Genomic DNA, 27,675 nt, shown 5'->3' on the forward strand with positions numbered 1-27,675 from the left:
GTGCAGGATTGTACTGATTGTTATACTGAGCCAGTTTCTGACCTGGGCTGCGGTGCTGATGTCAAAAACAAATCCAAAATGGAATACGGTACAGTGGTATCCTAGTAAACATACTCTGCAAGGGGGAGAATGGGACAAGGGTAGTGAAGATTTACTGCACACTCTCTTAAAGTCTTTCTAATCATCTTAGTGACTGCAAAGCTAAGTACATAGGATGCAATCCATAAAAAGTTAGGTGGGCTCAGGTCCAATTGAAAGCACTGGCACAGGTAAATCATGACTAATTTAAATCACACTGATGTCAGTGGGATTTAAGGACAACTTTTTATGGACTGGCGAGATAGGACAGGAATTGCAACCAAGACACATTTGTTTCTTGTCGCTTCTTGTGGTAAAGGGTGAAGCTCCCCATATCAGTTTCATATGGGAAATGTAGTCTAATGTAGGGCTGGATTCAACAAACTCCAGCTGGGTATCACTTCACCTCTTCCAGATCTACTCTAGAGGGTCAGGAAAACCCACAACAGAACATATGGGGAGCAGAGATTTTTATGTTGGTCAAGCATAAATGTTTGCACTGAAAAACAAATTACTTAGCAATATATTGCATTCCAGCCCTACTATTGACCACGCAAAGGATAATTGAGACATAGGAAATATTAGTTCTGGTTTGACCATGATAAAACAGGCCAAACGTGCAGGATATTGTTGAGACCGTGTTGGTTCTGTGGCAGTTCCATACATTTATAATGACACAGTGTTCTGCTGCACTAATCTGGGGATTATAAACTAGATCAAGGATTGTCAATGTTTGGGGCCAATGGGTGTCCCTGGACTTTTGAGAAAGTGTCACAGACACTAGTCCCAAAATGGGCTCCATGGAGGTTTGGCATAACACAAAATGGCTGCTGTGGGTTGTGTGGCATTACAAAATGGCCACTACATCTAAAAGAGCAGAAAAAGATACAAGGACACAAAATGATGTGGATGTGCCTCCTCAAGCAATGAAGAAGAAAAGAGGCACACACACTAGTCATTGCAGAGTTCATTCATGGAGAGAAGCTCTTTGACCTGATCCAGGTCTTATATGAGCTCCGTCCGGGAGCATTGGCAGACTCCTGAAAGACGATAAATGCCCAATGTGGCAATCTTTTAAGTATTTCTCTGTTGAAGCTATCCTCCCAGAACTGACAGTCGGACTACAAGTAAGTGATCTGAAAATATATCCATGGCTCTGATCCAAATCTACAACCTCAGACCTCCTCATTTGTGTCAATGGACTTATGCCTTACCTGCCTTTCACTTGAAGTGAATGTGTACCTTGAGGGCAACGGAGCTTTTGCTCATGCAAGTCCTCTCATGCCCACACAAGGAACAGCTGGAAAGGGGAGGCACCAAGATTGTTCTCATTCATTTCCGGAGGCTGGTTTGTTTGGGGGCATGTGCCCTTTGCAATGGAAACGTGAAACATTTTAACAGAGAAGGCTTTTGAAAGCCAAGTGTGCCTTGAATCCACAAATATTTCTGCTATCCACAGATGACTCATTGTTTATACAAAACAGTGTTTGGATTCTGTTTATTTAAAAAAGGAAAAAAAAGAGAAATGATATTCTTTTTTCTGGAATAAAAAGCTATATTTATAAACTGTGGGTGTAGGCAAGTGTCCCTACATATCTCAACATTATACATTTTATTTTCAGGATACAAATTTACAATATGACTAAGTTAAAATTATTAAGATGGTATCACATTTGACTGAGCACCGTAAGGGCAGCTGAAACATCTGTGTGTCTTTAAATGTCATTATCATAGGTGTAACTCCACTCCCCCCTCAAAAAAAAAAAGGGGCCATGGGGGTAATCATCAGGTGCTTCTCCTGTGTATGTCTTACTGAAATTAACAAAAGTTGCGCAGGACACATTGTGCAACTGGTATTCATTCCCAGAGGTCTAATACCCAATTGTTTAAAGGAAGAGTAGCAAAAGCATTGTGCGGTAGCTAGGCCCCAATCCTGAACACACTTTTTTGGATGCTAACATTCTTGCTTATAATAAAGATGGGAAATAAGTGAGTGTTGGCAGAACAAGATTCTAATACAAGTACCAGTTTTGATGGCACTGCACACACATTGCTCAAATCACACAGCATTCCCAAGCCACCCTACCCAGAAAACAACTAAAAACTGACAATTTTTTTTTTAATGTGTGTGTGATTTGTTTTTGTTTTTTAATGTTGTGCATTGGATTCAAACAGCAAACTGTGTGCACTTCAACTGTTATCACAATGTGGTCAAGAGGTCTGTGTCTTTCATCATTTACACACATCAGTTCATGACAGTATGTTATCAGGCTAGTGGAAACCAGGGGTGTGGTATAGTAAGCGGTATTGGTAGTGCACCTAGATTTTATATTATCTAACTTGAAAATAGTTCTCTTCTAAGATTCCCCCTTTTATTTTTTTACCTTGATAAAAATAGTTTTCACCAAACGTTGGTGGTGCGAACGCACTACCAGTCACTCTTGGCACCACACCCCTGACTGGAACGCAGGTTCTTGAGATTGTTGATTTAAAAAGTATTACAAAAAATTTCCATACAAAAACTATTTTCATAGAAATCTTGCATTTCCACAAATAAACCTGAACATTTTTTCCCCCTTGCTTTTCTGGGGGGAGGGAAAAATTGTTCAAGGGTTTTGCTCATTTGAACACTGTTGACTGTTTTGAGAAATGCAGTCCATTTCAAAGTCCTCCACATTCTGTCCTTTTTTATTTTATTTTTAGACAACCCATCCTATTTCCACCAGTAGCGAGAATTCCACAGGCTCCAGTGAGTGCAATTCAAAGCAGGAACACGAGTTTTCCAAACCCTCTCAGGCATTTAAAAAAAGAAAGGGGGAAAGAAAACCCCACGCCTCCATTGTGTCTTTGCTTCACAGTTAGACAATGAAGAAATTGCTCAGAGACAAGCATCATAAGATACATCTTTCCTTTTAACTGGGGGAAACTTTGTGTATCATCTGAAGCACAGCCCCGCCTTCTTTGGGTTCTCTCACAACAGAGTTCCAGTATAGGTGAAATATTTATTTTTCTACTGCTTGACTTAAGAGTTTGTTTTTATTCAGGTCAGTGACACAAGAGACAGGTCAAGCATCATCTGTCCATTCTTCTATTACCAGGTTTCCATTTTCGTTGCATTGATTTTCCCACTGAATAAGCTCGTATCAGCTAGCCGGAACAACATCATGTAGACATTGGCCAGCAAATATAAGATCTTCGGTGCTTGGCAGTACACAGCAGCCTCTTTTTCTCCCCGCTAGAGTGCTGAGTTACTATTTTTCACAGACTCCTCCGGTAGTTAGTTTCTTTAGCTGTTCATTCCTTCTCCAGCCCCTGGCGACGGATGAACTTCAAAAGGAGCCTGCTAGTTCTCACTGCGGCTGTGTTCGTAGCCAGCCATAAAACAAATAGAACCTTTCGTTCATTAAGGAATGGTGGAACTCATGACAAATGGTGGAATGCCCACCCCCCACCCCTCCCCTCCCCTTATAAACTTGGTTGATCCGTGACGCTTGTGATTCGAGTCTGGCCTTTGCACCTGCTTAGATCACAGAGTCTCTAGTTCATAGACACAGCGGCATGAGGTAACTCATTTTATTTTTGAACAGCTTGCATATTTCCACAGGAAACATTCTCGCAAAAGTTGGTTTGGGGGGAAAAATAAAAAGGGGAAGGGGGAAAGACATCAGTTTGTGCTTGGGGTTGCTTGGCCTCCCAGCTCTATGCCATGGTTTCTTTACCTGGCAACCTTCTGTCATTAAATGTGTGCATGTTGATAACTTCTTCTGTTTTCACAATAACAGGAGCCTGTGGTTTGTGTTTTAACCGACGTTGACACTTCAGAGACATCCTCAGCTCCTCCACCATGGCACTACAGAAGGACCTCTACAGGGGAAGTTTGCAAAAGAACAAAAAAAAAGTGGAAAGAAAGTAAGAATTATTATTATTGTTGTTATTATTATTAATGCATTGATACTTCAATATCAAAATTAAAATGTGCTTCGGGACTTTTTACCATATGAATGAGAGAGGAATAGTAGAAAGGTATCTGTTATTCCTCTCTCCCCATTAATTTCCACAAACCTTGTAAAGCATGCCCATTATTCTTATTTTTAGCTGAAGTTTGGGCCACCCATGTTTGTTCATGGCTTGGCAATATAGGCTTCTCCGTTCCATTAACAACCCAAGTCTATGGACCACAGTGAAAAAAATCTGGCCGTATCACCGAGAATCTTGGCTAATATGGTTTTGTCGCTTCACAAAAGATTCTATGCTGCTGCCATAATCTCATAACAAAATTGTCATCTTTTAAATATGTGTCTCATACATGTCAAGCTGTTCTGGCTTACTGAAAACCCTTTCTTTTGAAAGTAGTGTCTAATGATTAACACTGCATTAAAAAAAAAAGTTATGTCAGAATAGATCATTCATACATGCATGTGGCTCACTTGATGACTTAATGATATGATGACTGAATGAATCACAGCTGAATTATTTTATTTAAAATATTGTGTTTGAAATGTACAAGTGATCTCTCGGTGTGCCCCTCATACCCCGCAGTGAAAGCAACTCATCATCTGATATTGCAAGAATCACGAAGCAATGAGCATACAGGTTAGCCTCATGTGCTCTTTGAGAAATGCCTTCAAATTATGCTGTTTTGCGTTTCCAAAATAATATCCATTTATTCTTAATCAATTTCTAAGTCACAATGTTAATTCCATGTCAAGTGGTGCTAAGTTCATAGTAAACAATAGTAACAAGAAATTACAGTTGAACATAGATGCAGTGGTGCAGGAGATGGTCATCACACTTGTAAAAGCCAAATTAATTACAATATGCAACAGTATTTTGTGCTGAATTCATTTGATTTAAAATACTAAGGTATTTGTTTATAAAGGAAGTGAGTCAACTTAAGACTGAGAAGGAAGCAATAAGACACACCTATGTCAGACAGTTCATATCTGTTGTGTGTTGCTGGAAGCCTCATTTATATATATTTTATATAAACAATTATATATTTTCCCTATTTCTGTATCCCAAACTGCTGACCTAGAGCTCCAAGTACAAGATGACATGAGCAGCTAACTCCATTCTGTCCAAGATCCCTCCACACATTAGGCACACACTGAGCAAAGGGACTGAGGGACCTGCAGCTCATCACAGCGCATGACAAGCAAAGTGAAAAATCTATGTGCTTGACACACTCATCCTTTACATTTTTCAGGTGTACACCACCTGGAGTTACCCTACGAATGCCACCTGAAAAACCTGTAATGCTTGAACTGGTCCCTTTTGTTGGGGCTGAAGGGTATGAATCTCCATGTTCTCATAATACACTCAATTCTATTGTCAGACAAGCAGGTTTATAATACATTAGCACAGCCCAGTGCTCTGAAGAATCTTATACCATACTTTAGTCCTCTGCCAAAAATTTCTTCCTTTCAACTATTCTCCATCAATTAATGAGAAAAGAAACTACATTCTAAAATTGCCAAAGGGCAGGAAGATTTTGATGAAATTATCATAGGTGGGCAGTTGTTGTTGTTATACTTACCATACTTTTGAGCTGGCCAGGGGGTGATTATAAGTAACTTCCTTTAATTTGACAAATAAAATCATGATTGTCATGAAGTGACTGGTATCATGCAGTTCTACCCTTATCTTCCCCAGCTCTTGTGAGATGCATATCTTGAGAGAGACCCTGAGGCAAATGACATGACCCATGACATGACCCCATGCAAGCAGCAAACTGCTCTGGCAAACTAGAGAATATTCTGAGAGATCAGGATGCTTGAGTCCAGAATAAGAGAGTAGTGTAATCCTTCCCTCATGCTAGTTTTGATGTAGATCAAATGTAGAGCAATGTTTACCTGCAGAAGAAAGATTGGTAACTGTATGGTGCCTATATGTTTTCTTCCTCAGGGCAATAATAGGTTGGTTGCAGAAGTGACAGCCCCACTAAGAAACAGCATAGGAGGAAAAGTTTAAACATGCCTTCCCCCAGAGCTGTTTCTCTGAGCCAGTTCAGTTTCCCTATGGCAGCGTTTGAACTACATGCAAACATTCACGCACACTTTGAGCTTATCCACACTTCACTTGAGCCGCACCCAGAAAGTGTCGGCCCAAGCAGTTTTCCAGTTGTCCCATGCTTTCTAGGCACAGGTTTGAGAGGTTTTCCATTTCCCCAGCCAATTTCCCTGGGAAAACCCACTCTTTACCACTGAATTGGAGCAAAACCATTGTCGTTTGCTCTGATTCAGCAGTAAAGAGCAGGTTTTCCCAGGACCAGTGGAAGTGAGCCCTTACAAACATCTAGTTTGGTCCTAGGAAGAGGAAACTCTGCCAGAGGATCCTAGCCACACACCCATCCAGATAGAGACTCGGTTATGATTATGAAACCAAATTACCTAATATTAATCCTTCAATATTCATTTAAAAGAATATGAGAACCAAAAAATCCACAAATTATCAATTCACACAGTTGTCTCAGTTATGCAATCTAAACCAAATTAATTTGCAAAGTAGTAGGCAAGCCTCTACTGAAATTTGGCAAAAACACCATTGAAGATGACATGCAGGCTGCTGGAAAAGTCTAGAAGTCAAAATGTGGGGTATAAAGTTTAATTCATAGTAGAGCAGCGTTCCAGAACAGAACAAGCCAAGCTACATGTGGGAAGGAATGTTTGGATTTTGGAGAAGAGACATTTCCAGTAGTAACCAGAAGAGGCAGAGATCTATGCTTACAAAATCCAAGCTTCATCTACAGTACTAGATCATAAATATATAGCATGTTGAAGATATTTTGATATATACTTAGTCATGTGGCAACAAAAGCCATAGAATAAACCCACTTTCTTCGGAGCAAATGTTAACATTTGCGTCCCAACCCCCTCGGTTATGGCATGCAGCCAGGTAGTTTCATGAGCATGCACAGCCCTGTTCAAGTGCTTCGCCCGCACTTCCCCATTGTGTTCCATGTCACAGGAAGTTTTGAATATGATGGACTGTGCAGGTGGTGCCTGCTTCCTCTAAGATGGAAGAAAGTGACACCGGTGCAGTATTCCACCTGAGCACTGGAGCTTGGACTTGGAAGGTCTCAAATAAGAACATCCTAAAGTAACTATATGAGACTTCAACCCTAATCCAGGCACGGATCCCACTGAATTCAGCAGATCTTACTTCTGAGAAGACATGTTTAAGATTGCATGGAATAAGTATATAATTATACAAAGAAGCTATTATGGAAATAGCTTATTTGTACAATTATATAGACAACGACAAACTAGCTACTGATCTATTACTCTTAGGAAACTACATATTTCTTAGATAATGATCATTATAGAGATATAGCTGGATCCTTAGGTGAATTAGTGCCAACAATGTTATACACAGAGTTTTGGCAATGGGCTATTATCTTAAAAACAAAAAACGGCAAATTGTTTCATAGATAGAAAGCCACAAGCTGAAGATTACAAAACGGAGCCTCCATTACCTTCCATTAACTGATTTTGCCTATCTGCAGAATGAAATTTCTTTTTTTATTAAAAAACCCCACCACATTATGGTTAATATTCAGTACAGAAGCATAGAGAATGAGAATATATTTTCTGAAATATTTTATGAGACAGGCAACTTAAGACTATTTTTGGAGAAGATGTCTAACAATGTAATCGAATCTTTTTTGACAACTTCAATTTGCCTTTCAAACTGCATTATTGTTAGAATAACTCCAAAAGGTTGGCAGGTGGAGCATCAGAAATTCGTCTGTAACTTGAGCTTGGTGAATATGTACAATACTCCCCCTTCCATTTAGTCTAGATGAAATAACCTTTTGCCCTTTACTTCCCTTCTATACTACAATGAGGTTACAAGAAAACCAACCTTTATTGAATTTTGATAAGTGCTATAAAACAGCAACTGGCTTCCTGTTATGCTTCCAGAAAGTAAATGTTGCCTGGAAGTCACTCAAGATGTAATCAGATAGCAGATAATTTTAACATTCGTTGGCCATTAGCATGTTAAAATTGCTACAGTAAAATGAAGCGTTAGTCGTTCATTTATAATCAGCATAAAGGAGCTTGCACTAAAGTTTTAATCAGCAATATCAATGCATGCCCTTAGCCCACACACAGCTGGCCTGGTGCTCAGCGCTCTCTCTCGCTCTCTCGCTCTCTCTCCACACACACACACACACACACACACAATGAAAGTGGTTTCCCTCTATCTGTCATTCTTTAACATCTCTACACAGGCAACAGTAGCCATAACAACTGTGTCTCCTATAAAAAAGGAGAAATCTATGTCATTAAAGAGGATATCTTAGGAATATCAGACTGCATTGTCCACACTGACTGGTAGCACCTCTCGAGATGGGGAGTCTTCCCCCTGTCCTACCTGGAGAATGAACCTGGGACCTTGTGCATGCAAAAAGCAGAGCTGTGCATGCTACCACTGAGCTGTGGCAGTCTGGTGCTGGAACAGAGTATCTTTACGTACTGGCATGCGTCCTTTAAAGGAAGGGCAGGAAGGGGCCAGAGCAGATCAGGGAAAAGAGACGACTGCTTACACTTCTTGCCTGAGAGCATGCAAGGGGAAACACCCCCCAACAGCAGTTTGATCCTAGCTTGGATCTTTAGCTTAGATCTTTTAGATCCAAGGCCAGCACACTTCCCACTTCTCTGGTGACTGCTGAGCTAGAAAAGGCTAATATTTAAAAGAAGGGGAAGGTAGTGGATCTTGACATTTGCCGCGGTAGGTCTAACAGCACAAATGCAATGACTGCTACCAGGTATCGAATCCAGCATCTGTAGGGTAACATAAATCATTTTACAATTGGTGAAGGATCATCGGTCAAACTGATGGAAGAGTTACCCATCTCGTGTTACTGTTCCCTTTCACTTGTTCCTGCAACTCCGTAGCCCTTGACTCCATGTCCTTCCTTCCATTCCAGCCAAGAGCGTTGGCAATTCATATAGATTAGGTGTCAAGTTTTCATTGTTTTCCCTCCCTTTACAATGTACTCAAGTTGCTGCCCAATGAACTAGATTTTCTGGCACACCCGACTGTCTGGGAAACGTAATCTTCCCTATTCGTTGCAGTGTCGTGGCAGCTCTGTACACACAGCAGGGATCATCTTATTCTTTCAAGTGGCTTTTTGAACATGTAGGAGAGCTGATGCACACCTAGCTTATACACACATACAATGGTTTTTACACGTCTCTCATGCTGAGTGAATGGGGAAGAGAAGTGACTTCATGCACCAAAACTGTGTGTGCATCTGATCCACACGTTCCACGAGTCACTTGATGGGTTAATAGCTACAGCTGAAAAAGTGGAGAGTGAATCATATGGGCATACACAAATCAACAAATTTAATAATATTTGTAGTGTGTGTGTGTGTGTGTGTGTGTGTGTGTGTGTATTTTAGAGGGCTTATACCTTATATTTCTAAATTTAAAAACTGACTTTAATCCCATTTTTGTTTCCTTGCATTATCATTATTAAATATCTATGCCTTTTTTTGCCTCCAATGATTAGTTGTGATTGGGCATTCCCACCAGTAAGTGTGCATCTCCAGTGGTGCATTTCCATCATTTAAAATGCTTTACCAACTATATTCTACAGTGGTATCTCAGGTTAAGAACTTAATTCATTCTGGAGGTCCGTTCTTAACCTGAGGTACCACTTTAGCTAATGGGGCCTCCCACTGCTGCCGCACCACCAGCACGCAATTTCTGTTCTCATCCTGAAGCAAAGTTCTTAACCCGAGGTACTATTTCTGGGTTAGAAGATTCTGTAACCTGAAGTTTCTGTAACCCGAGGTACCACTGTATTTATTATTGCAAGTGTTAGATGCCACCTCAATGATTTTTATTGTGCCTTGTATATGATAAACATCATTAAGATATTTGTGCATTTTGCTTATATTATAAAGTAGAATTTCTAGTTCAACATTCACTTACAAAGAAAATTAGCAAAATGCATATCTTGCCTAGTAGATATTACATGAAAGGGGGGAATCCAGCAAGGATTTCCCGTGCTTCTCTGTCTCTTGCTTTAATTCTGAATTGGCCTGCTATTATTTTTCCCCCTCTGGTTTTCTTAGAGAAACATATTCCAATTGTTTGCTCTGTTTAACATCTGTCTCCTCTTTACTTTGATGGAGTTCACACAAAATTGACTGTCAAAATCTAGTATGAATCTACAGGATTTGTTCAGAAGTTCATTACCTCCAGCCTTGCATGTCAGATATTATTTGAAGCCTTGTTAAAATTTCTTAACACAGTAATGGCAGTAATCCTGCAGCTTATAGCTGATGTTATGGGTCAATGTTCTAACATCTACCAGGACACGTCAATCAAAGTGCTTTTCATCTTCCTTCCTTCCTTTTTTTTCAAGTTGACTGGGAATAGATGTACAGTCCTGGCCTTAGCCTCCTTTCTAATCAGCTTCTACTTCCAAATACCATTTCCCCAAGGATATTTAATAGGGAGAGAGAGTTTGGAGCTGTCAGTCTAGGTCTTTAAACCCAAAGGCAGAAATGGACCCTAAGGCAATATTTAAATAGAAGATATACCATCTCTGATGTGAAGCATGGAATGTAAGGAAAAACTTGGCATGTGCAAGTGCCAAAAATTAGTTTTGCTTTGTAGGATTTAGTAGGTTTGATAACTCCTGCATCTGTATCAGCTAGATTTATGTTTTAGAACACTGGTGCCCATTTTCATAATGTCAGGTGATCTGACAGATGATATTCTAAATGATTTACCAAATGTGGGAATTAGAAGCACTGAAAGAGCATACCTGGGAGCCAAAGAATGTGTCGCATAGATGGACCCATCCTAAATTTCTAAACAATCAAAGATGTCACTTTCTATTCCAGCACTAACAATGAACCAAACAAATCTTCATGAGATATGGGCTGATACTCTTGTGGGCGTTTCAACTGTTTCACTTAAGGTTTTTCTTATCCCCTTGAAATTTGACTGTACTATGAGGCGAAGTAACTGAAAAAATTGACTACCCTCTTAATCCGTATAATATTAATGGAAGAAACCCAACTCCACAACAAAATAGTTTTCCTACAGCAATGCCACAATGTTCAGGCCTGCAGATGGTTGACAACCTGGGGAAGCTGCAATGATCTTTACCAAGAAGATGTAACAGGAAATTGATTCCTGACTAGTTCAGATAACTTTCTAGTTGTGTTTTAATGTGATTGTGGATCATTGGCTCATGACCTTCAGGGACGTATTCTAAGCTATCATTGGATATTCCAGAATGTTTTAGGCCCCTTTTTCCTACACCCTGCCAAAGCTTTGCAAAGGAGAATAAGACACCACATTTCCTCCACTGGAAGATACTAGACCAATTCCTAGAGAACTATGTACATTAATTTTCTGGTCTGCCGGTTTCCAGTCTCTGTCTTTCTTTTACTAACAGTGTTATATGTGAGGAGGAGAGCTGTGCCAAGGAAACTTTGGATATACCTGGCATCTTCTGATGTCAACATTAGAGTGCAAGGCAGCTAAATTGATGCCATTAGTTGGTAAGATCCTCTTACTGACTGATGCACAAGGATTTGTCACTGCTGGACAACTTTTGATCAACTGAAGACCTTAGCTGACTCACCTGTAGATCTAGGTTGGGGTTGGTGGGACTGCACTTGTGTAGTTCCATTCTTCCCCCTCAGAGAGATCTCAGAGGATGATACTGGGCAATTGCTCACCTGCCCCGTGGTCTCTCTTTCATGCGGGATTCCACAAGGTTTCATTCTGTCATCTCTCCTTTCAACATGTATGTGAGGCCACTGGGGGAAGATAATGAAACAGTTTGGGCTGTGGTGCATCAGTGGGTAGAAGACACACAGCCCATCTTTTTCTCTCTCTCTCTTGACAAAGCAGAGTGACGAGGACACTAATGCTTCCAGGGCCATACATGCAGGTCAATCCAGAAAAGATGGAGATTAGACTGAACAAGTAAAAGACGATGTGGTGGTTATGGCAGTTTTCTTAGGTTCTGGATTAAACTTTTTTTCCCCCTCTCTGAAGTTCTTCCATATTCTCAAGTGTGCTCCTGGCTGCATTAATGATGGGTAGTGTATTTTCTCTCAGGAAAGTGCCAAAGTCTTTCACATTCCACAAGGGCAACCATAAAGCCATTATGAAAATATAGCTAGGTGCATGTGGTGGCAGAGTAATAAATAACGGAACAGTGTAAAAAAAAACAATTCTCTGTCTGCTTCAAGGTGCACATCTAAGAAAAGATTCCAGTTCACCCAATGGGCCATGTTTTATCCCCATTTAAAGCAAGACTGAGAGAATATGAGATACGCCTGTAAAGGTTAAAGTCTTTTGTATCTTTAGATGTGTAGTGTGACAATTTATGGTGCTACTACTGAGCTTAATATTTTGCTAATTTGGGGGAGTGATGTTGAGACATTCATAGACATTTATGGACTGTGTTGGACAGAGGCATTCTCTTTTGAAATGTAATGCTACAACGTGCTGAGAAACGTAAAAAAAAATGTAAAAACTTTTCTTGGGAAATCCTACTTCACGTAAGAAGCTCTTCAGCAATATTTAGCTCTGCATAAGCAATGCCCGGTAGAGGGGCAATTCTGCACGCACATAATTTTTTTAATGCTTGGCTCTTTCTGTGCCACTAATGTAAACAGAGAAGCATATCTTGCACTAGGGTTAAAAGATCCTATGCTGCCTGCAAAATATTGGTATTTCACAGCATATATCAGCAGTCTATTTATGAACACTAAATTGCAATGCTATATAAATAGGGGTCAATATATCTTAAATCCATGATGGAGTTTTCTCATGTATGTTATAGATTAAGTTGGTAATATAAAACAAGGAAGCTTCATAGAATCTCTGCTCGTTTTATGTTGAGAACTGACTCTTTATCAATCAAGCCTTTATCAAGAGTCACTCGGCACACCATTGGAAAAGCCACGCTAAGGAACCAGGCAGAAGGACCACCCACATATGTACTACTGTATGTGCAAGAGTGACAGTAACTTATGTTTTTAACTTGGTTTGTGGTACACCTGCTAAAGAGATTGCTGTAAGACAATGTAGCACCCAATTCTGTTCTCAGAACAACAGTAAGCAACTTCTTTCTTTGCAGCTGCAGAGAATGTAGTCACATCTGAGACAGGAAACAGTACATTAAGCTGAAGTGAGTCCCCAGGAGGTTTAAAAGAATACAATTTGGTTTATTTATCAGACACTACGGAGCAAGCAGTTAGTTCAGTTCTGATAGTTACAATGGGAACAATAACAATACTTGGCATTTGTATAGCTCAAAACCCTTCATGTACTATATCTCAGAAGATTTTAACAGTACCATCATGTTACAGATGGGAGAAACAGTAGCTAGCCTAAGGTTATTCATTGAGTTCATGCCTGAGAATCTAAGATTTAGAGGACTTCATGCTCTTGACTAGGAACAATGCTCTTGCTCATACATATATTGAATGGATTTTCTGAACTGCAGTATGAAATAATTATTCTTATTCAGAAATAACTTTCCTGAAATATAAAATGAATGGCAAGCAGACTTTGCTGCATTCCCCCCTCCCCCTAGTTCCATTCTTCAATATCCTTTTACTAATAAGGACAAGAAGCTGGAACTCCCAGAATTCCAATGACAATGAGTAGACCGTGCTCCCAGAGTTTGATCACAACATGGATTTGTATAATTGCATTATGATCTCAACAGTTTATTTTCAATTCCTTTTCTAATGATCCCTAACATGGAATTTGCCTTTATTTCACAGCTGCCACGAACTGTGTCAACATCATCATTATCAATCATCTACTACAACCTTAAGGTCTCATTCCTGGTCAGCTATCATCAGTTCAGACTCCACAAGCGTAAGTGAAATTAGGATTTTTCGCTCCATGTTCATCACTTTACAGTTGTTTACACTGCATTTGCTATTTTACTGCCCATTCACCCAGTTTGGAGAGATCGTTTTGAATAATTTGGTATTATCAGCAAATGTGATTATCCCACTGCTTACTCAATTCTAGATAAATTATGAAGAAGTTTAACAGCACAGGTCATAATACTAATTCTCAGGGGAACCCACTTTTTACATCTCTGCATTGGGAGAATGAACTGTTCTTTCCTTTCCTTTTCTTAACCTGTTAATGATCCATCAGAGGATCTCTCCTCTCACTCCATGACTGCTAAGCTTTCTCAAGAGTCCTTGATGAGGAACATTGTTGAAGGTTTTTGGAAGTCCAAGTACAATGTCACCAGGCTCACCTCTATCTAGATGCTTGTTGATACTCTCAAAGATCTCTGAAAGGTTAATGAAACATGACTTACCATTGAAGAAGCCATTCTGGTTCTGCTTCAGCAAGACCTTTTATATGCTTCCTAATTCTATCTTTGAAAATGCTTTTTGTCAGTTTTCCAGGAACAAATGTAAGCTAACTGGCCTCTAATTTGCTAGATTCCATCTGTATCCCTCCTTTTAAATTGCTTTATGTTGGTCACTTTCTAATCTTTTGGTATGGAAGCTGATCTTAGAGCCATATTTACATTTTTTTGTAGCATTAATATACTGCATCACCCTTTTGTCTGACAGGGACTCAAGGCAATTTACCATTTGAGTTCTTAAAGCGCTCTCAGGTGGATACCAACTTGGACTTGGTGATTTCTCAAGTTTTAATTTGTCAGCAAGGCCTAGAACTTTGCCTTTAGTACCGTCTGTTTGCTCAGCTTCTCAGACCCCCCCCTTCCTGTGTAAGTTAATTTGGGCCTTGGGATCTGCTCTATATATTTTGCTGTATGTTTCTAACATGCTACTCAATGGGCACAGAAAGCAGATCATCTCTTCTTTCCCTAGGACAGTTCAAGCTAGGTGTCCAAATGTGAACTTCTGCCTGGGTAAATCTATATTACGTGAATAAAAGGGTATTATAGCCTAGTCTCGTACTAACCCTCACTTGCCCACACGTAGCAAGAAAGAATTACTCCGAGGCAACCAAGCTGAGAAGCATTTGTAATTGGGAATGAGAATTTTTAAAATCTCCTTTAGGCTGCCCAGTGTGCCACTGTCTAACATAGATATGGCTACAAACAGGAATGAGGGGGGAAATTCAGTTCAGTTTGCATTTTAGTGTATTCTTAATTTGCAATTCCCCAAAAAGTATGCAAACAGAGACTCGCCTATCCTTTGAAATTTGCACTTCTTCAATTTTTTTGATGCAGTTCATCAACCAAAAAGTAAATGTGTATTTTAGCGGAAAGTGTGTGTAAAAATGCATATATTATTGAAAACAAGTTGCAAAAATGCATTATATATGTTTTTCCAACATATACTAGGGGGCATGGCTTGCCCAAATGTGTGTTTTAGCCAAAACTGCATACAAATATATGTATATTCTGAGAAATAGGTACTGAAATGCCGTTTAATTTTTGTTGGTAAAATAAGAAGCTGAGAGAAACCAGAACTGACATACCTGTCTATCCTTATATGTGACTTAGCAGGCTAGATAATAAAAAAAAATAAATCTGTGGGTTAGTAGGTTTTGTGGTCTTCTTTAAGGCTGAGAAAGCACGATTTCAATATTTGAAAAGCAGATTGCAGGGTGGGGTTGAACTGCTACATTAGTTAGGAAACTAGGCTGCTACTGCTTACTGGGAGGAAGAGGATAACAGGGAGATCAGGGCAGTGCAAATACACTGATAGGAATGCTGGATTGGCTCCACGGGTGCTGAGCTCCTCCCTGTTGCTTTGCTCCTCCTCCTCTCATTCCTGGTAAGCAACAGTGATCCACCTGCCTGGATGCTAGCACCTGACAAACCAAACCACCGCTGATATCTTACCTATTGCTTACCTATTGCTTACCTATTGCTTACCTATGCTTTTATTGTGTCCTCCTTCAAGGCGCTCAAAGCATTGGGCATGTTTCCCTTGCAAAGTAGCCTTGACTATTAGAGGATGTCTAACCCAAAGTAAGGGATGTGGGTGGTGCTGTGGTCTAAACCACAGAGCCTAAGGCTTGCCGATCAGAAGGTTGGCGGTCGAATCCCCGCGACAGGCTGACCTCCCGTTGTTCGGTCCCTGCTCCTGCCAACCTAGCAGTTTGAAAGCACGTCAAACTGCAAATAGATAAATAGGTACTGCTCCAGCGAGAAGGTAAACGGTGTTTCCGTGTGCTGCTCTGGTTCACGAGAAGTGGCTTAGTCATGCTGGCCACATGACCCAGAAGCTGTACACCGGCTCCCTCGGCCAATAAAGTGAGATGAGCATTGCAACTCCAGAGTCGGCCACGACTGGACTTAACAGTCAGGGGTCCCTTTACCTTTAACCCAAGGTAACCCTTTCATTTCATGGCTGTGTAGAAATTTGAGCACCACTCTCCTTGTCAAACACACAGCACCACACTGGCTCGCTGTGTTAAAAGTCATGAAGTTGTATGTGCACTGTGTAGGCATTAATCCACACCACATCAAATCAGTTATATTAACAATAAACAGATTGGAAATTGTTTAACGTGGGTTTGGTTTCTCAAATTGCTTAGTCAATGGCCTCTAAGTGCCAACATAATGTTACAACCAAGGAATGGGTTGTTTGCTAACAGAAGCAATTATAAAATGCAAATGGCTCTGCACTTATTGCCAAGGTTGTCTTAGAAAACAAATGTCTGCTTAATAACGTGTCTCCAAGAAGATTACATAATTATGTGCTTGCATTATAAATGATAAGGCAAGAAGAAAATGTTGGGCTTTTTTCCTCTATATACTGTATTTGCACTTGTTTGTCATCATGCTGACAAATGCATGTGTGGTAGGAGCAAGTGAGCAGGCAGACAGGCGGCCCAAGCAGGCCTTCCTACTCTCCCCCTGTCATTGCCACCAAACTACCACCACCAAAAGCAAGCCTGCAGATGCAGACTTCTTCCTGGTGGTGGTGTGGCAGGAAGCATCTAGAGGAACACAGCAATAGAAGGGAGGTTGTGGGATCTGGGTGACTGTGCATAGGGGAAGGATGTTGGGTGAGATCTAAAGGGAGGTGAGTAGCAATGGGGTGGGATTGGGAGTAGGCAGGCTAGCAAGGAATGCAAAGAGGAGGAGTAGCCTCTTGTTGTTGTTTTTGAAGGGGTGAATGAACCAAATGTTTTAGGACATTGGCTTGGATCTGAAGTTGCTTCCAGTTGTGCAATGTGGGTTGCTGGTCTGCTCCAGTCAGAGGTGCGCAATACAGCACAAAGGAAGCCACCCACCTTGACTTCCAGTACAGATAAGAAATCAAACACCCAATTAAGAAATTCCCATTTGACATTTCATGGTTATTCATCCTCCTCTTTTCTTGCATTTTCTGCTTCAACGCAAACCATTCATTTGCCAGGTTGATTTTCATTCTGTCAACCCATAGCTTTTGTGTGTAGCAAAAAAGTGACTACTTTACTCTGCAACATTATAGTTGTTTAGGTAAGAATAAACAACATTTAGTGCTTAAGCAGCTTTTGTTTCATGGTATATAACAAATACATTCAAGTTTTCCTTGACTATAGACACAGTCCATTGGTAAGGGTGCCAGCTTGGCCCCACAACGATGGGTGCCATGTAGCTTGCATGGCCCTGACACTGTAATTTGTGGGTGTCCGGCCTCTTCATGCAGAATTCTGTGGGTGCTTGGGCACCCAGGGCCACAGGAAGTTGGCACCTATTTCCTATGTTTGCTTTAAATCACAGTAAAATCTTCTGCTATTACTGTTCTGATGCCATTAAATGCTAGAATCCTGAACTAGAGATCTGCTAGGAAAGCAGTTTTTGTAGGGATCCCTTTCCAACAGAGTAGAGTGCAGCTACATTCCAGGTATATTGGTATCATAACCAGACCAAATCTTTAGAAAGGATATTCTGCTCATTTGCTTACACCTTCTTTGATCAGGGAATTTTGAGGGAAAGGTAAGGGGATTTAATTATATCCTAAAGGTCCTACCCACTAACTCCCCCAACTTAATTTGAAAGACCCTACAGATTTCTAAAAATAGTAAGTACAGGGCAGCACAAAAGACAAGGACATAATTCCAAGATACAGTCTGAAGGCACACAAAGTTAGCATGAGTTAAGTAGGTCTGGTCAGTGCCTGGATATGTGACTGCCTGGGCTCCACATGTTTGTCCCCTTGGGTATCATGATAGAAAAGATAAATGCTCAAAAATAATAATAAATAAGGAACTTCAGCCCCCCTCTAGCCCCCCTATAATTCAAGCACTGATCAAGGGAAAGCAAGCTTGGTTTGAGTACAACTTATATCAGAATTCAGTCTTTATCTGCAAAACGTTTGATACCTTCAGATCTGAGTGTTTACACTGATCTCCCAGTGAAATAAGACCCTGCTGAAACTTTTCAAACAAACAACCTAGAAACTATGTCACAGGTTGGCAGGTTCTCTCTGATCAGGTTAGGCTTGTCTTTTCTTTTTTTAAAAAGCATTAAAATAGACATTCCTTGCTGTCTAAAGAAAGCTGTTGTCAAAATGAACATCTAAAGTGTTCATACTGATATTTGACTGCGCTTCTCACCCCAAATATTTCCCCCCATGATTTTCCTTCACTCAATAAAACCTGATGCAATAAATAAAAATAAAACTATTCAGCTGTCACTTATTCAGTCTTTTATCATGCATATGTGGGCATGTTTTGTTTACTTCCTGAGCCAGACTATTTGCCTACAACTTCTCATTAATGATGTTTTGTAATTTTGTAATGGTATATAGCAGAGCACAAAAATTATCCTATAGATTGCTGGCATGGTCCTCTGTGCCAGCACATAAGACTCTCCAGAACAGAATAAAGAGGACCATAGATAGATAGATATTTTAGAGCACACAAACAATACAAGCACCAGATCGGGGAAAAGTAAATTCATGTCATATCCTTCATAAGATTACTGACTTGTTTGAAATATGCAGCTGCATATCATGTCATATTTGGCAAACATATTGGCACTGATGCCATACAATAATCATGATTTAAAGGAAAGGAGGTATTCCACAAGCTAATCACAATAATCTCATCCATGGCAACAACACTTGCACATTTTACACCTGTAGCGGCCAATACTAGTGCAAATCAGAAACCTATGGTAGCCTGTGGTAGCATGAATTGAACGTAGTACGAACTGCAGTAGGCTGTTAAAGGCCTTTGTGAAAATGCAAAATAGCTTTCCTATTGTTGGTTCCTTTGGCCACCAGTAAGTGCAAGGACCCTCTCTTTCCATGTTCCTCAGCTCCCCTTCTGTTGGTAGCAAAAAATATTAGGATGCACTGGAGCTTAGAGAACTGCAAACACTGGTGACATGTTTGCATGTTTTCTAGGCTTAATTCATGCATCCACTGGCAAAATGACAAGTTGTTATATTTCTGATTAAATCAAACCCAGTCAACCTGCATCTTCAAGGGGAAAGTTTATAGATGCATAAAACCTGACTTGTAGTGATGACTGTTTCACTCACATGATAAGCCCACTGAGAACTAATGTTACATTGTTAGGCAAAATCTTGAGAATCAAGAAAGGGTCAGTGAAGTGGTAGATGCAAAGTATTAACATCTACAACTCCATTCATAGTTCCTGTCTTTGAAACTGACTCCACATGGTGACCAAGACAGGGAAATATCTGTGTGTACTGGCTTGTCAAATGGATATGCTTTCAGAATATTGTTTGATAAATCTAATGGGGTGTCCATAACACTGTCTAGTCCTGTTGTATTGGATGAGTTTCAGTTACTAAGGCTCGAGGATGCAGACAAGATGTTTGGATCAGTCAAGGTGGACCCTTACCCTTCTTGTTTTCCTCACTTACTGGGGTCTGGGAAGGTCATGGACCTCCCAGTGGAACCTCATGGAAATATGATGCAGTTTCTGGACAGTCTTCAAGTCCCAAGTAGAGAACACTACAGTATCAAGTAATAATTATGCTCTGGAAGCTGATCTGCATGACAAGCCAACACACATAATATTTAAGCCACCACAAGGAGCCAGCTTTGATCTATCATCATTGTCTGCCACTGTGCGAGAAACAGTCCGTGGCTAAAAGTACTCAGGCATGATCAAAGCACACTCTCCAATGATGAAATGACAAGGCTGAAATGGATATGCCACGTGCCAGTCATGGAATTTGAATAAAGTGGAAGCCAATAGTCCAGGTAGAATTCCCCATTCTCTCAACCACATGCTCACACCACTAATCTCCATACAGAATAAATCAAACATCCACACCTGGGTGCAATGAAAACAGAGGGAAGAATTCACCAAGGTGCCTAATATCAGACGTGCTCAAACAAGTCAAGGGAAATTTTAGTACAATGTCTAAACTGATTTGTAAGATTACACCACTGCAAGAGGCTGAATTTTTCCAACTTTGTATACTTTTCTGGATGCATCCAGAAGTCATCCTGTTCACAAAATGTTTCAAAATGTCAAGTAAGATGCATCTAAGCCATTTAAAATGCAATTTCAATTAGGAGTACAAAACTCACAATAAAAATGATCCAACTTTATATATAAATTAAAGTTTGTTTGTTTTTTAAAAAAAGAATACAGACCAACTGATACAAAACATGCTGCCACTCATATCTGACACATTCATTTTTCCTTTTTTTAAAAAATGGATAAAGCCATTGTGATGTACATCAATTATTTAAAATAAGCAGTCATTTTTTAAAATAAGAAATTGGTCTCAGTGATTAAAAGGAAAGCTGCAAAATTAGCTTGACAGAATTAATCATCCTACATGATTAGAGAGGAGCTGAATTTTTACTTAATAAATTCTTACTAAAGCACAGTTTAATGAAACACATACATGTTCAAAATAATCCTTAAGGAACTTGTGACCTCACCAAATCTTAAGGTTTAACATCAAAAATTCCTCTAACAATACATTATATTTTTTAAAAAATAAGATATGTATTAATGCTGAAAGTAAATTGGGCTGGATCCTACGCACATTTACTTGTGCCAGTGAAATAAGCAGGGTTACGTCCCAAATAAATGTGGTCAGGATAGAGGTTACTCTGTGGGTGCTTCCAGAATCGGACCTTACATCATGAACAGGTTGCTCAGATTCATTTGTGTCTGTCTGGCATGGAATCATATAGAGTTGGAAGGGACCCTACCATGCAGGAATATGCAGCTGTCCCATACAGGGCTCAAACCTGCAACCCTTATGTTATCAGCACCATGCTGTAACCAAGTAAGCTTCCACACATTCTCATTTTTTCAGTCATAGATATGTATTGTTAGCCTGCTACTTGCCATCCAGACCAGTGAGTGGAGTTTGATAGAATGTATCTGGAGGTATCCCCTCTCCCCTAAGTACCTCCTCTCCCTTGCCTTGTTATTCCTGTTCTGGGCATGCACAGATGTATTTGCATTGTTTGCATGCACCGTAACAAAAAAATCCAGGAAGTGAGCAAGAATAAATGTTACCAGCCTTATTTATCACGCTTTACAATGAGGAAGATGAGGAGGTTTTTTGGGGGGAGGGGTTAATAATAATAATAATACTGTTTACCTAACCAAGTCTTACACAAAAGTGTTAAGAGGTTTTGAAAACGTCCTCTGCATTATATAATTATTGCTAATTATTATTAATTAGTATTAATAATTTATTATTCTCATTCCAATGTATTATTATCATCACCCCAATGTATGCTGCATGATGTTAGTCTCTGAGGTAATTCATCCGCATGTACTGTGTGAAGACCTTGACTTAACAGCCCTTCCTAATGGTTATTGAAATTCAAGCTTGCCTTCCCCATGTGGTAATGAGTGGAGCAAGGGACACTTGATTCATTTGGATTGTTGGAAACAACATGGGTATATTGTGCATTAAATACCACCCACTGAAACACCCCCACCAATGTGATAAATAACCTCCTCCCCTCAAAAAATAATACTACAGTGGTACCTTGGTTCTCGAACTTAATTCGTTCCGGAAGTCCATTTGATTTCCGAAATGTTTGAAAACCAAGGCGCGGCTTCTGATTGGTGCAGGTGCCCCGGAAACAATAGCCGACAGCCACTTCAGATGTTCAGCTTCCAAAAAACATTTGAAAACCGGAACACTTACTTTCAGGTTTTCAGTGTTTGGAATCCTAGGCGTTTGGGAACCAAGGCGTTTGAGAACCAAACTGTAATCAGCTCCCAAAACAGCCTTGACTTCTTGGTAGTGGGGCCATCTCCCTTCAGATGTCAAAGAGAAATAACTACATAAGCTTTTAGAAGACATCTGAAGGCAGCCCTGTATTGGGAAGTTTGTAAGGCAGCCAGATGGGCGGGGTATTATTATTATTATTATTATTATTATTATTATTATTTGCATATATCAAATTATTTTTACTTATTAGATTTTCTGTGGGAAGAAGACATCTGAATCAAATGTAAGTCAAAAAACCATAGGGTGGGTTGGCATTCTGATGTCATGGTCTGGATTCTACAAAAAAAAAAAAAAACTTGCATGCATGAGCAACACTGATTTCACAATAAACTGCCATCTGGAAGCACCCTATATCAGTGCAAATTCAGAAGTCCCAAAACTATTAAAAATAGTTATGTATATTATCCATAGCATCTGAAAAAGGGGCAAAAATCTAAGCACATACAGTTCTTGGATTTACTACCAATTTGAATAAAAGTAATAGTTTTAAAAATAGGAATGTAAGGAAGTCACAAGCTCCTCAATTATGCATGACATATTTTCTCCAAGTTGTAAAAATGTATATTCAAAGTAAGGCATAAAAACAGATGACATAATTTAGCTCAGAGTTATATATTACATATATTCACATAAATATTATTAAAACATAAATTATATGGATGCTTATGTTTCAAAAAGTGGTCATCCATCCACTTGTCGATCCAGTATAGAGTAAGTTCAACATTCTGAGTTTTAAAACTGGAATGTGTCCGAGTTACAAGGTATAAAATCATAATCAGTAGTAAATCCTTCATATATTGATCTAAATGCTTTTCCAGATGCTACCACCATAAGTTTGAAGAGTAAACATCTTCCAGAAAGGACATATAGAAAGAAATTTTCTAGACTTCTGACTTTGGACTGAAAGCAGGTTGTGCCACTTAAAACCCAGATCTATCTGTAGAAGGTTAATTGTTTCCCATTACAGATTTCGCTTTCTTCTTCATCCATAAAATTAACTGCAGTGAACTTCCAGGAGCAAAAAGGTGTCTTTTTTCAAGCTTGAATAAGAGGAGAAATAGTCACTTGTCCTGAAAGCTGGCTACAATTAAAAATATTGAAGACAAATTAAAAGTTGTATAAAGATGACAGCTCCAGTGCTCATTCACTACGAACTTCAATGACGTGTGCTAGACTATTAAAGACATCAGAATGGCTTTTCAGTTGGTTGCCCAGAGGGCTACGAGTATATCATCATGGTAGAATTAATGGCGAAAAGGACAATATTTACCTTTTCCAACTGGGCATTTTTTTTGGATTTGTACAAAAACTCCCCCACTGCCACAAAGACGGAGAGAACCAATCCTGCTGCCAGTACGATGAAGATGCCACCAATGTTTTGTACTCCAAGGGCACTTGCATCCTTGCTCTCCTCTTCTGGGCAACCGTTGCCTCGCCACCACTTCTCCTTCATCATGTGGAGCTTGCCTTCTTCTTGCAGGTGGAGAATTGCGATGGTTATTTTGTCTCTGTAGGGGGACCCTGCAAGAGGGAACACACCGGTTAATGAGTCACACTTGCAAATGCTTCATCCTGTTTCATAGTTATAAGTGGGACCCTCTGACAAAATGTTGCTTTGGTATATTATTTATACCCCACCCATCTGGCTGGGTTTCCCCAGCCACTCTGGGCGGCTTCCAACAAAACATTAAAATACAATAATTCATCAGATATTAAAAGCTTCCCTAAACAGGGCTGCCTTCATATGTCTTCTAAAAGTCAGATAGTTGTTAATTTCTTTGACATCTGACGGGAGGATGTTCCACAGGGCAGGCACCACTCTATTTCACCCCCATCCCCTAAAAACCCCTCCACAGTCAGCACTCAGTCACCACTGAGTATGGTCGGTCCTTGTTCTGTTGTGAGGGTTTGGGGGGGGGCAAGTGGGATAGGATGGACACAATAATGCCCAATACCAGCTGCATTAAACTCTTGAATTTCTGCATTGGTTTCTATAGGCAACTATCACTTGCGTACTGAGGCCCCGTGACCACCCTGCTCCCTAAAGTGCAAATAACTAGACAACACATGGCGTATTGGTTTTGGGATCAAAGGCAGGGGGAGAGAATGGCTAATGGCCATGCAAGCCGGGCATTTAAACTTCCCCTGGGCATGGCACCAAGGGATACAATTGGTCGGTTGGTCCTGCGACCAGGGGAATGCCCACTAACACCTGCCGCCATTGGCCCAGTTGTGGCAGGAAGACGATCTGGCCTGCAATAGGCTGGTATACCGGGGGGGCCTGGGGCCCGCCCACAAAGCCCCCCCCCCGTTCAGTAATGGATGAACGAACTTCCGTATCTGGGGACATTTAAAGATACGTTTACAGTTTGAACTAGGAAATGGCCTATTTAGACACTGAGATTTTATCATTCCCCCTTTTTATATTTATGTGCCTCTCCCTCCTCCTATCACAGATAAAACCTTTCCATTTCTATACGGTTTCCCATTTCTGCCCCCCTTCTAACGTGAATCGGTATTTTGTGGCCGATGGGCCACAAAATTTGGCTGCGCTCTCTCTCTCTCACACATTCCCTTTAATCTGCTGAAAACTCTCTCATGCATGAGTGTTGTTTTGGCTACATAAATGTGACCAATTCAAGACTTGAGTATATAGATTTGAAACTTGCCTACGTAATACTTGGCACCAAGGGATACTTTATTTTCATATAAATATTGCTACCCGCTGTTTCTTTCTCTTCTTGACATGCGATATATCATAGGAATGGCATTCTTTGCCAATAAACTTGTAGGAGAACAGGTCATAGGAACTCTTATCTGGAGCCTCAAGCACCCAGTAATGTGTAAAAAGAATGTCATCACTCTAAACCTCTCCCAATCCGACACTGTCATCTGTCCTCCCCACCCCCTTTCCATAAAGACACTGCACTTTCTCAGTTGGATTTTTCCTTGATTTGTTTCTTTCGCACAGTGCAGTATGAGGAACTTGGGCTGGCTTAAGGCATTTTGCTGCCTGAGACACAGAGAAGAGGGGATCTCCCACTATTTCATGTATAGAAGGTGACCAGACTGGCGGCTGGATCTTATTTCATCAGTGGTGACAAAATAGCACCCTTCACTGAAATAAGGAGGGCAGGCTAGCTTAGGGGGCACGGAGCTGGCTGCACAGCACACACAGCTAAGTCCATTCACTACCTGCTGCCTTGCTCTGCCTAATAGTCAGGTGTTCCCAGTGTAGGTGTGTGCCCAAAGGCTTTTTAAATTGTGGCCTCTGCAATTCTATCAGCAAAGAGCGTTCTGCTACCTCAAGTCAGCATGCAATGCCAATCTTCCACCCCACCTCTTCCCATCTGACTAGTCTTGAAAGACCATTTATTATGTAGAGGGTTTGTTCTTAATTTTAATGAGATATTGTTGTTGAGGGCTTTTGGGCAGCAATGCCCTGAGAGTCGGCATTTTTACAAATTATATGAATTAATAATGTGAGCAAAGAAGGGTTTTATTTTTGGCAAAGCGTAATCACTGACATAAGCACTTTTCATGTTGAGACTTTGTATGGAAGCAGCAATATTTGCTTAAAAACCCGTCATGTGACAGCAGGGCAGCAAGAGAGTATGCAGAGAGGTGGTCATCAACAGCCTCTAGTCACTCTGTAAAACCCAGCACTACCTACTCTCTATAAGCATTCAGGAACCCAGAGCACTTGTAACATTGTGAATGGAAGCTAAAGGTGGCTGTCTAGGGCAGGCATAGGCAAACTTGGCCCTCCAGATGTTTTGGGACTACAACTCCCATCATCCCTGATGACTGGTCCTGTTGGCTAGGGATGATGAGAGTTGTAGTCCCAAAACATCTGGAGGGCCGAGTTTGCCTATGCCTGGTCTAGGGGTTACAACCATGTTTAGGGAGAAAATGTGAAGTTCTTAGGCAGGAAGAACCAGCTGCACAAATATGAGATGGGAGATACCTGGCTTTCCAGTAGCACATGGGAAAAGGATCTAGGGGTCTTAGTAGATCACAAGTTTAACCTGAGTCAACAGTGTGGTGCAGCACTTTGGGTTCAGTCAGTCAACCAGCTACAAATCTACCTAACAGTTACCTCATGCAGCCCACCTTTTACCAGCTTCTCTACAAGAATATCATGGGGACCCTTGTCCAAAGCCTTACTGAATCAAGATACACTACATCCACAGCATTCCCCTGACCCACCAGGCTTGTAACTCCATCAGAAAAGAAACAAGATTCGTCTGGCATGACTTGTTTTTGAGAAACTCACCACCCTGAAGCCAATACCAATTAATTAGATTATATACACCTTAATCCAAAAATTATTCTAAGAGCCACTGAGATGAGTCAGTAACTAGTGTGCAGCACATTTAGCGCAAACATAGCATAACTGGCACACTCATGTCCATAGTAAGATCTAATGCTAGGCCATCTCTTCCCACACATGAACATGTGGTACTTCGACATAATCCCAGTATATACGTCAATATCTTTTCTAACTAGCTGCATCTCTCTAAGGATTCACACATACATTTTTTCGAAGGTCTTCTAAGAACAATCTGCTGAATTAGGCCAATGGCCTGTCTAATTCAGCAACCTTTGCTCATAGTAGCTATCCACATGCCTGTGGAAAGCCTGCAAGGAGGACATGAGCCCTCAAGAAGGACATGAGCACTCTGTCCACTTGCAATTTCAGCAACTGGTATTCAGAGGCATACTCCTGCTTTAACTCTGAGAGACTAAGGATTGAACTCTGGACCTTTTACCTGCAAGACAGCTATGAGCTTGGAGAAGGACACAGTACAAGGACATTTCTATTAGATTTTGTAGGGGTAGGGAACAGATGTTTTTACCCCCATACGAACAACAGGTAAAAGGTATAAGATCTATGCTCTGTCCACAGGCTTTTCAGGCACAAAATCACATTTCTCGAATCACACACGTACACAAAGCATAATCCAGGGATAGACAGTAGATACTAACAGAAGCCCCTTATTAGAATTATTTGCAAGGGTTGGCAGTTTTTCCATGGATAATATTTGAAAGATCTTGCAGAAACATTTCTAGAAATAATCTAGTAATGCAACAACATAGAAAGATTTGCAATGCCATCAAATTTCCCCTAAAGTGAAAAGCAAATTAAACTAGGATAGATATAACTTGAAGTTATAAGAGTAGTGAAATGTTTCAGGGAGGTTTTTGCACATATCTAATGAGAGATATACCTACTGATGTATAACTAAGTGTCTCTTTCCTGCTCTGCATTTACTGATCTATTTTTAGGCATGTTCATGCTGATAGGAAACATGTTTTCTATGTTTGCAAAAGTCATAGCACACGCGATAAATAAGAATCAAAATGATGATAATCATGTAATTAGAGTCTAGCTAGCCAAGATTCTGACACAGAAGA

General features: G+C 40.4%; 1 protein-coding gene across 3 annotated transcripts in view; it reads right to left on the reverse strand.

Moving 5' to 3' along the window:
- Window positions 1-1,559: 1,559 nt before the first annotated feature.
- GRIK2 (glutamate ionotropic receptor kainate type subunit 2) overlaps window positions 1,560-27,675 on the reverse strand; it is a 462,985-nt gene continuing 436,869 nt past the window's right edge. The window contains exons 16-18 of one of the 3 annotated variants that reach the window (XM_082216616.1): window positions 23,528-23,778; window positions 11,692-11,869; window positions 3,828-3,942 (exon numbers count right to left, since the gene is read on the reverse strand). In XM_082216616.1, the coding sequence (XP_082072742.1) occupies window positions 3,929-3,942; window positions 11,692-11,869; window positions 23,528-23,778 (443 nt within the window). In that variant the 3' untranslated portion in view covers window positions 3,828-3,928. Of the gene's footprint in view, window positions 3,943-11,691; window positions 11,870-22,395; window positions 23,339-23,527; window positions 23,779-27,675 lie in introns of those variants that run through there. The other 2 variants (XM_082216617.1, XM_082216618.1) reach the window with 2 other exon arrangements.

This window comes from Podarcis vaucheri (genome assembly GCF_965113315.1).
Source record: "Podarcis vaucheri genome assembly, chromosome: 3".
NCBI lineage: Eukaryota > Metazoa > Chordata > Lepidosauria > Squamata > Lacertidae > Podarcis > Podarcis vaucheri.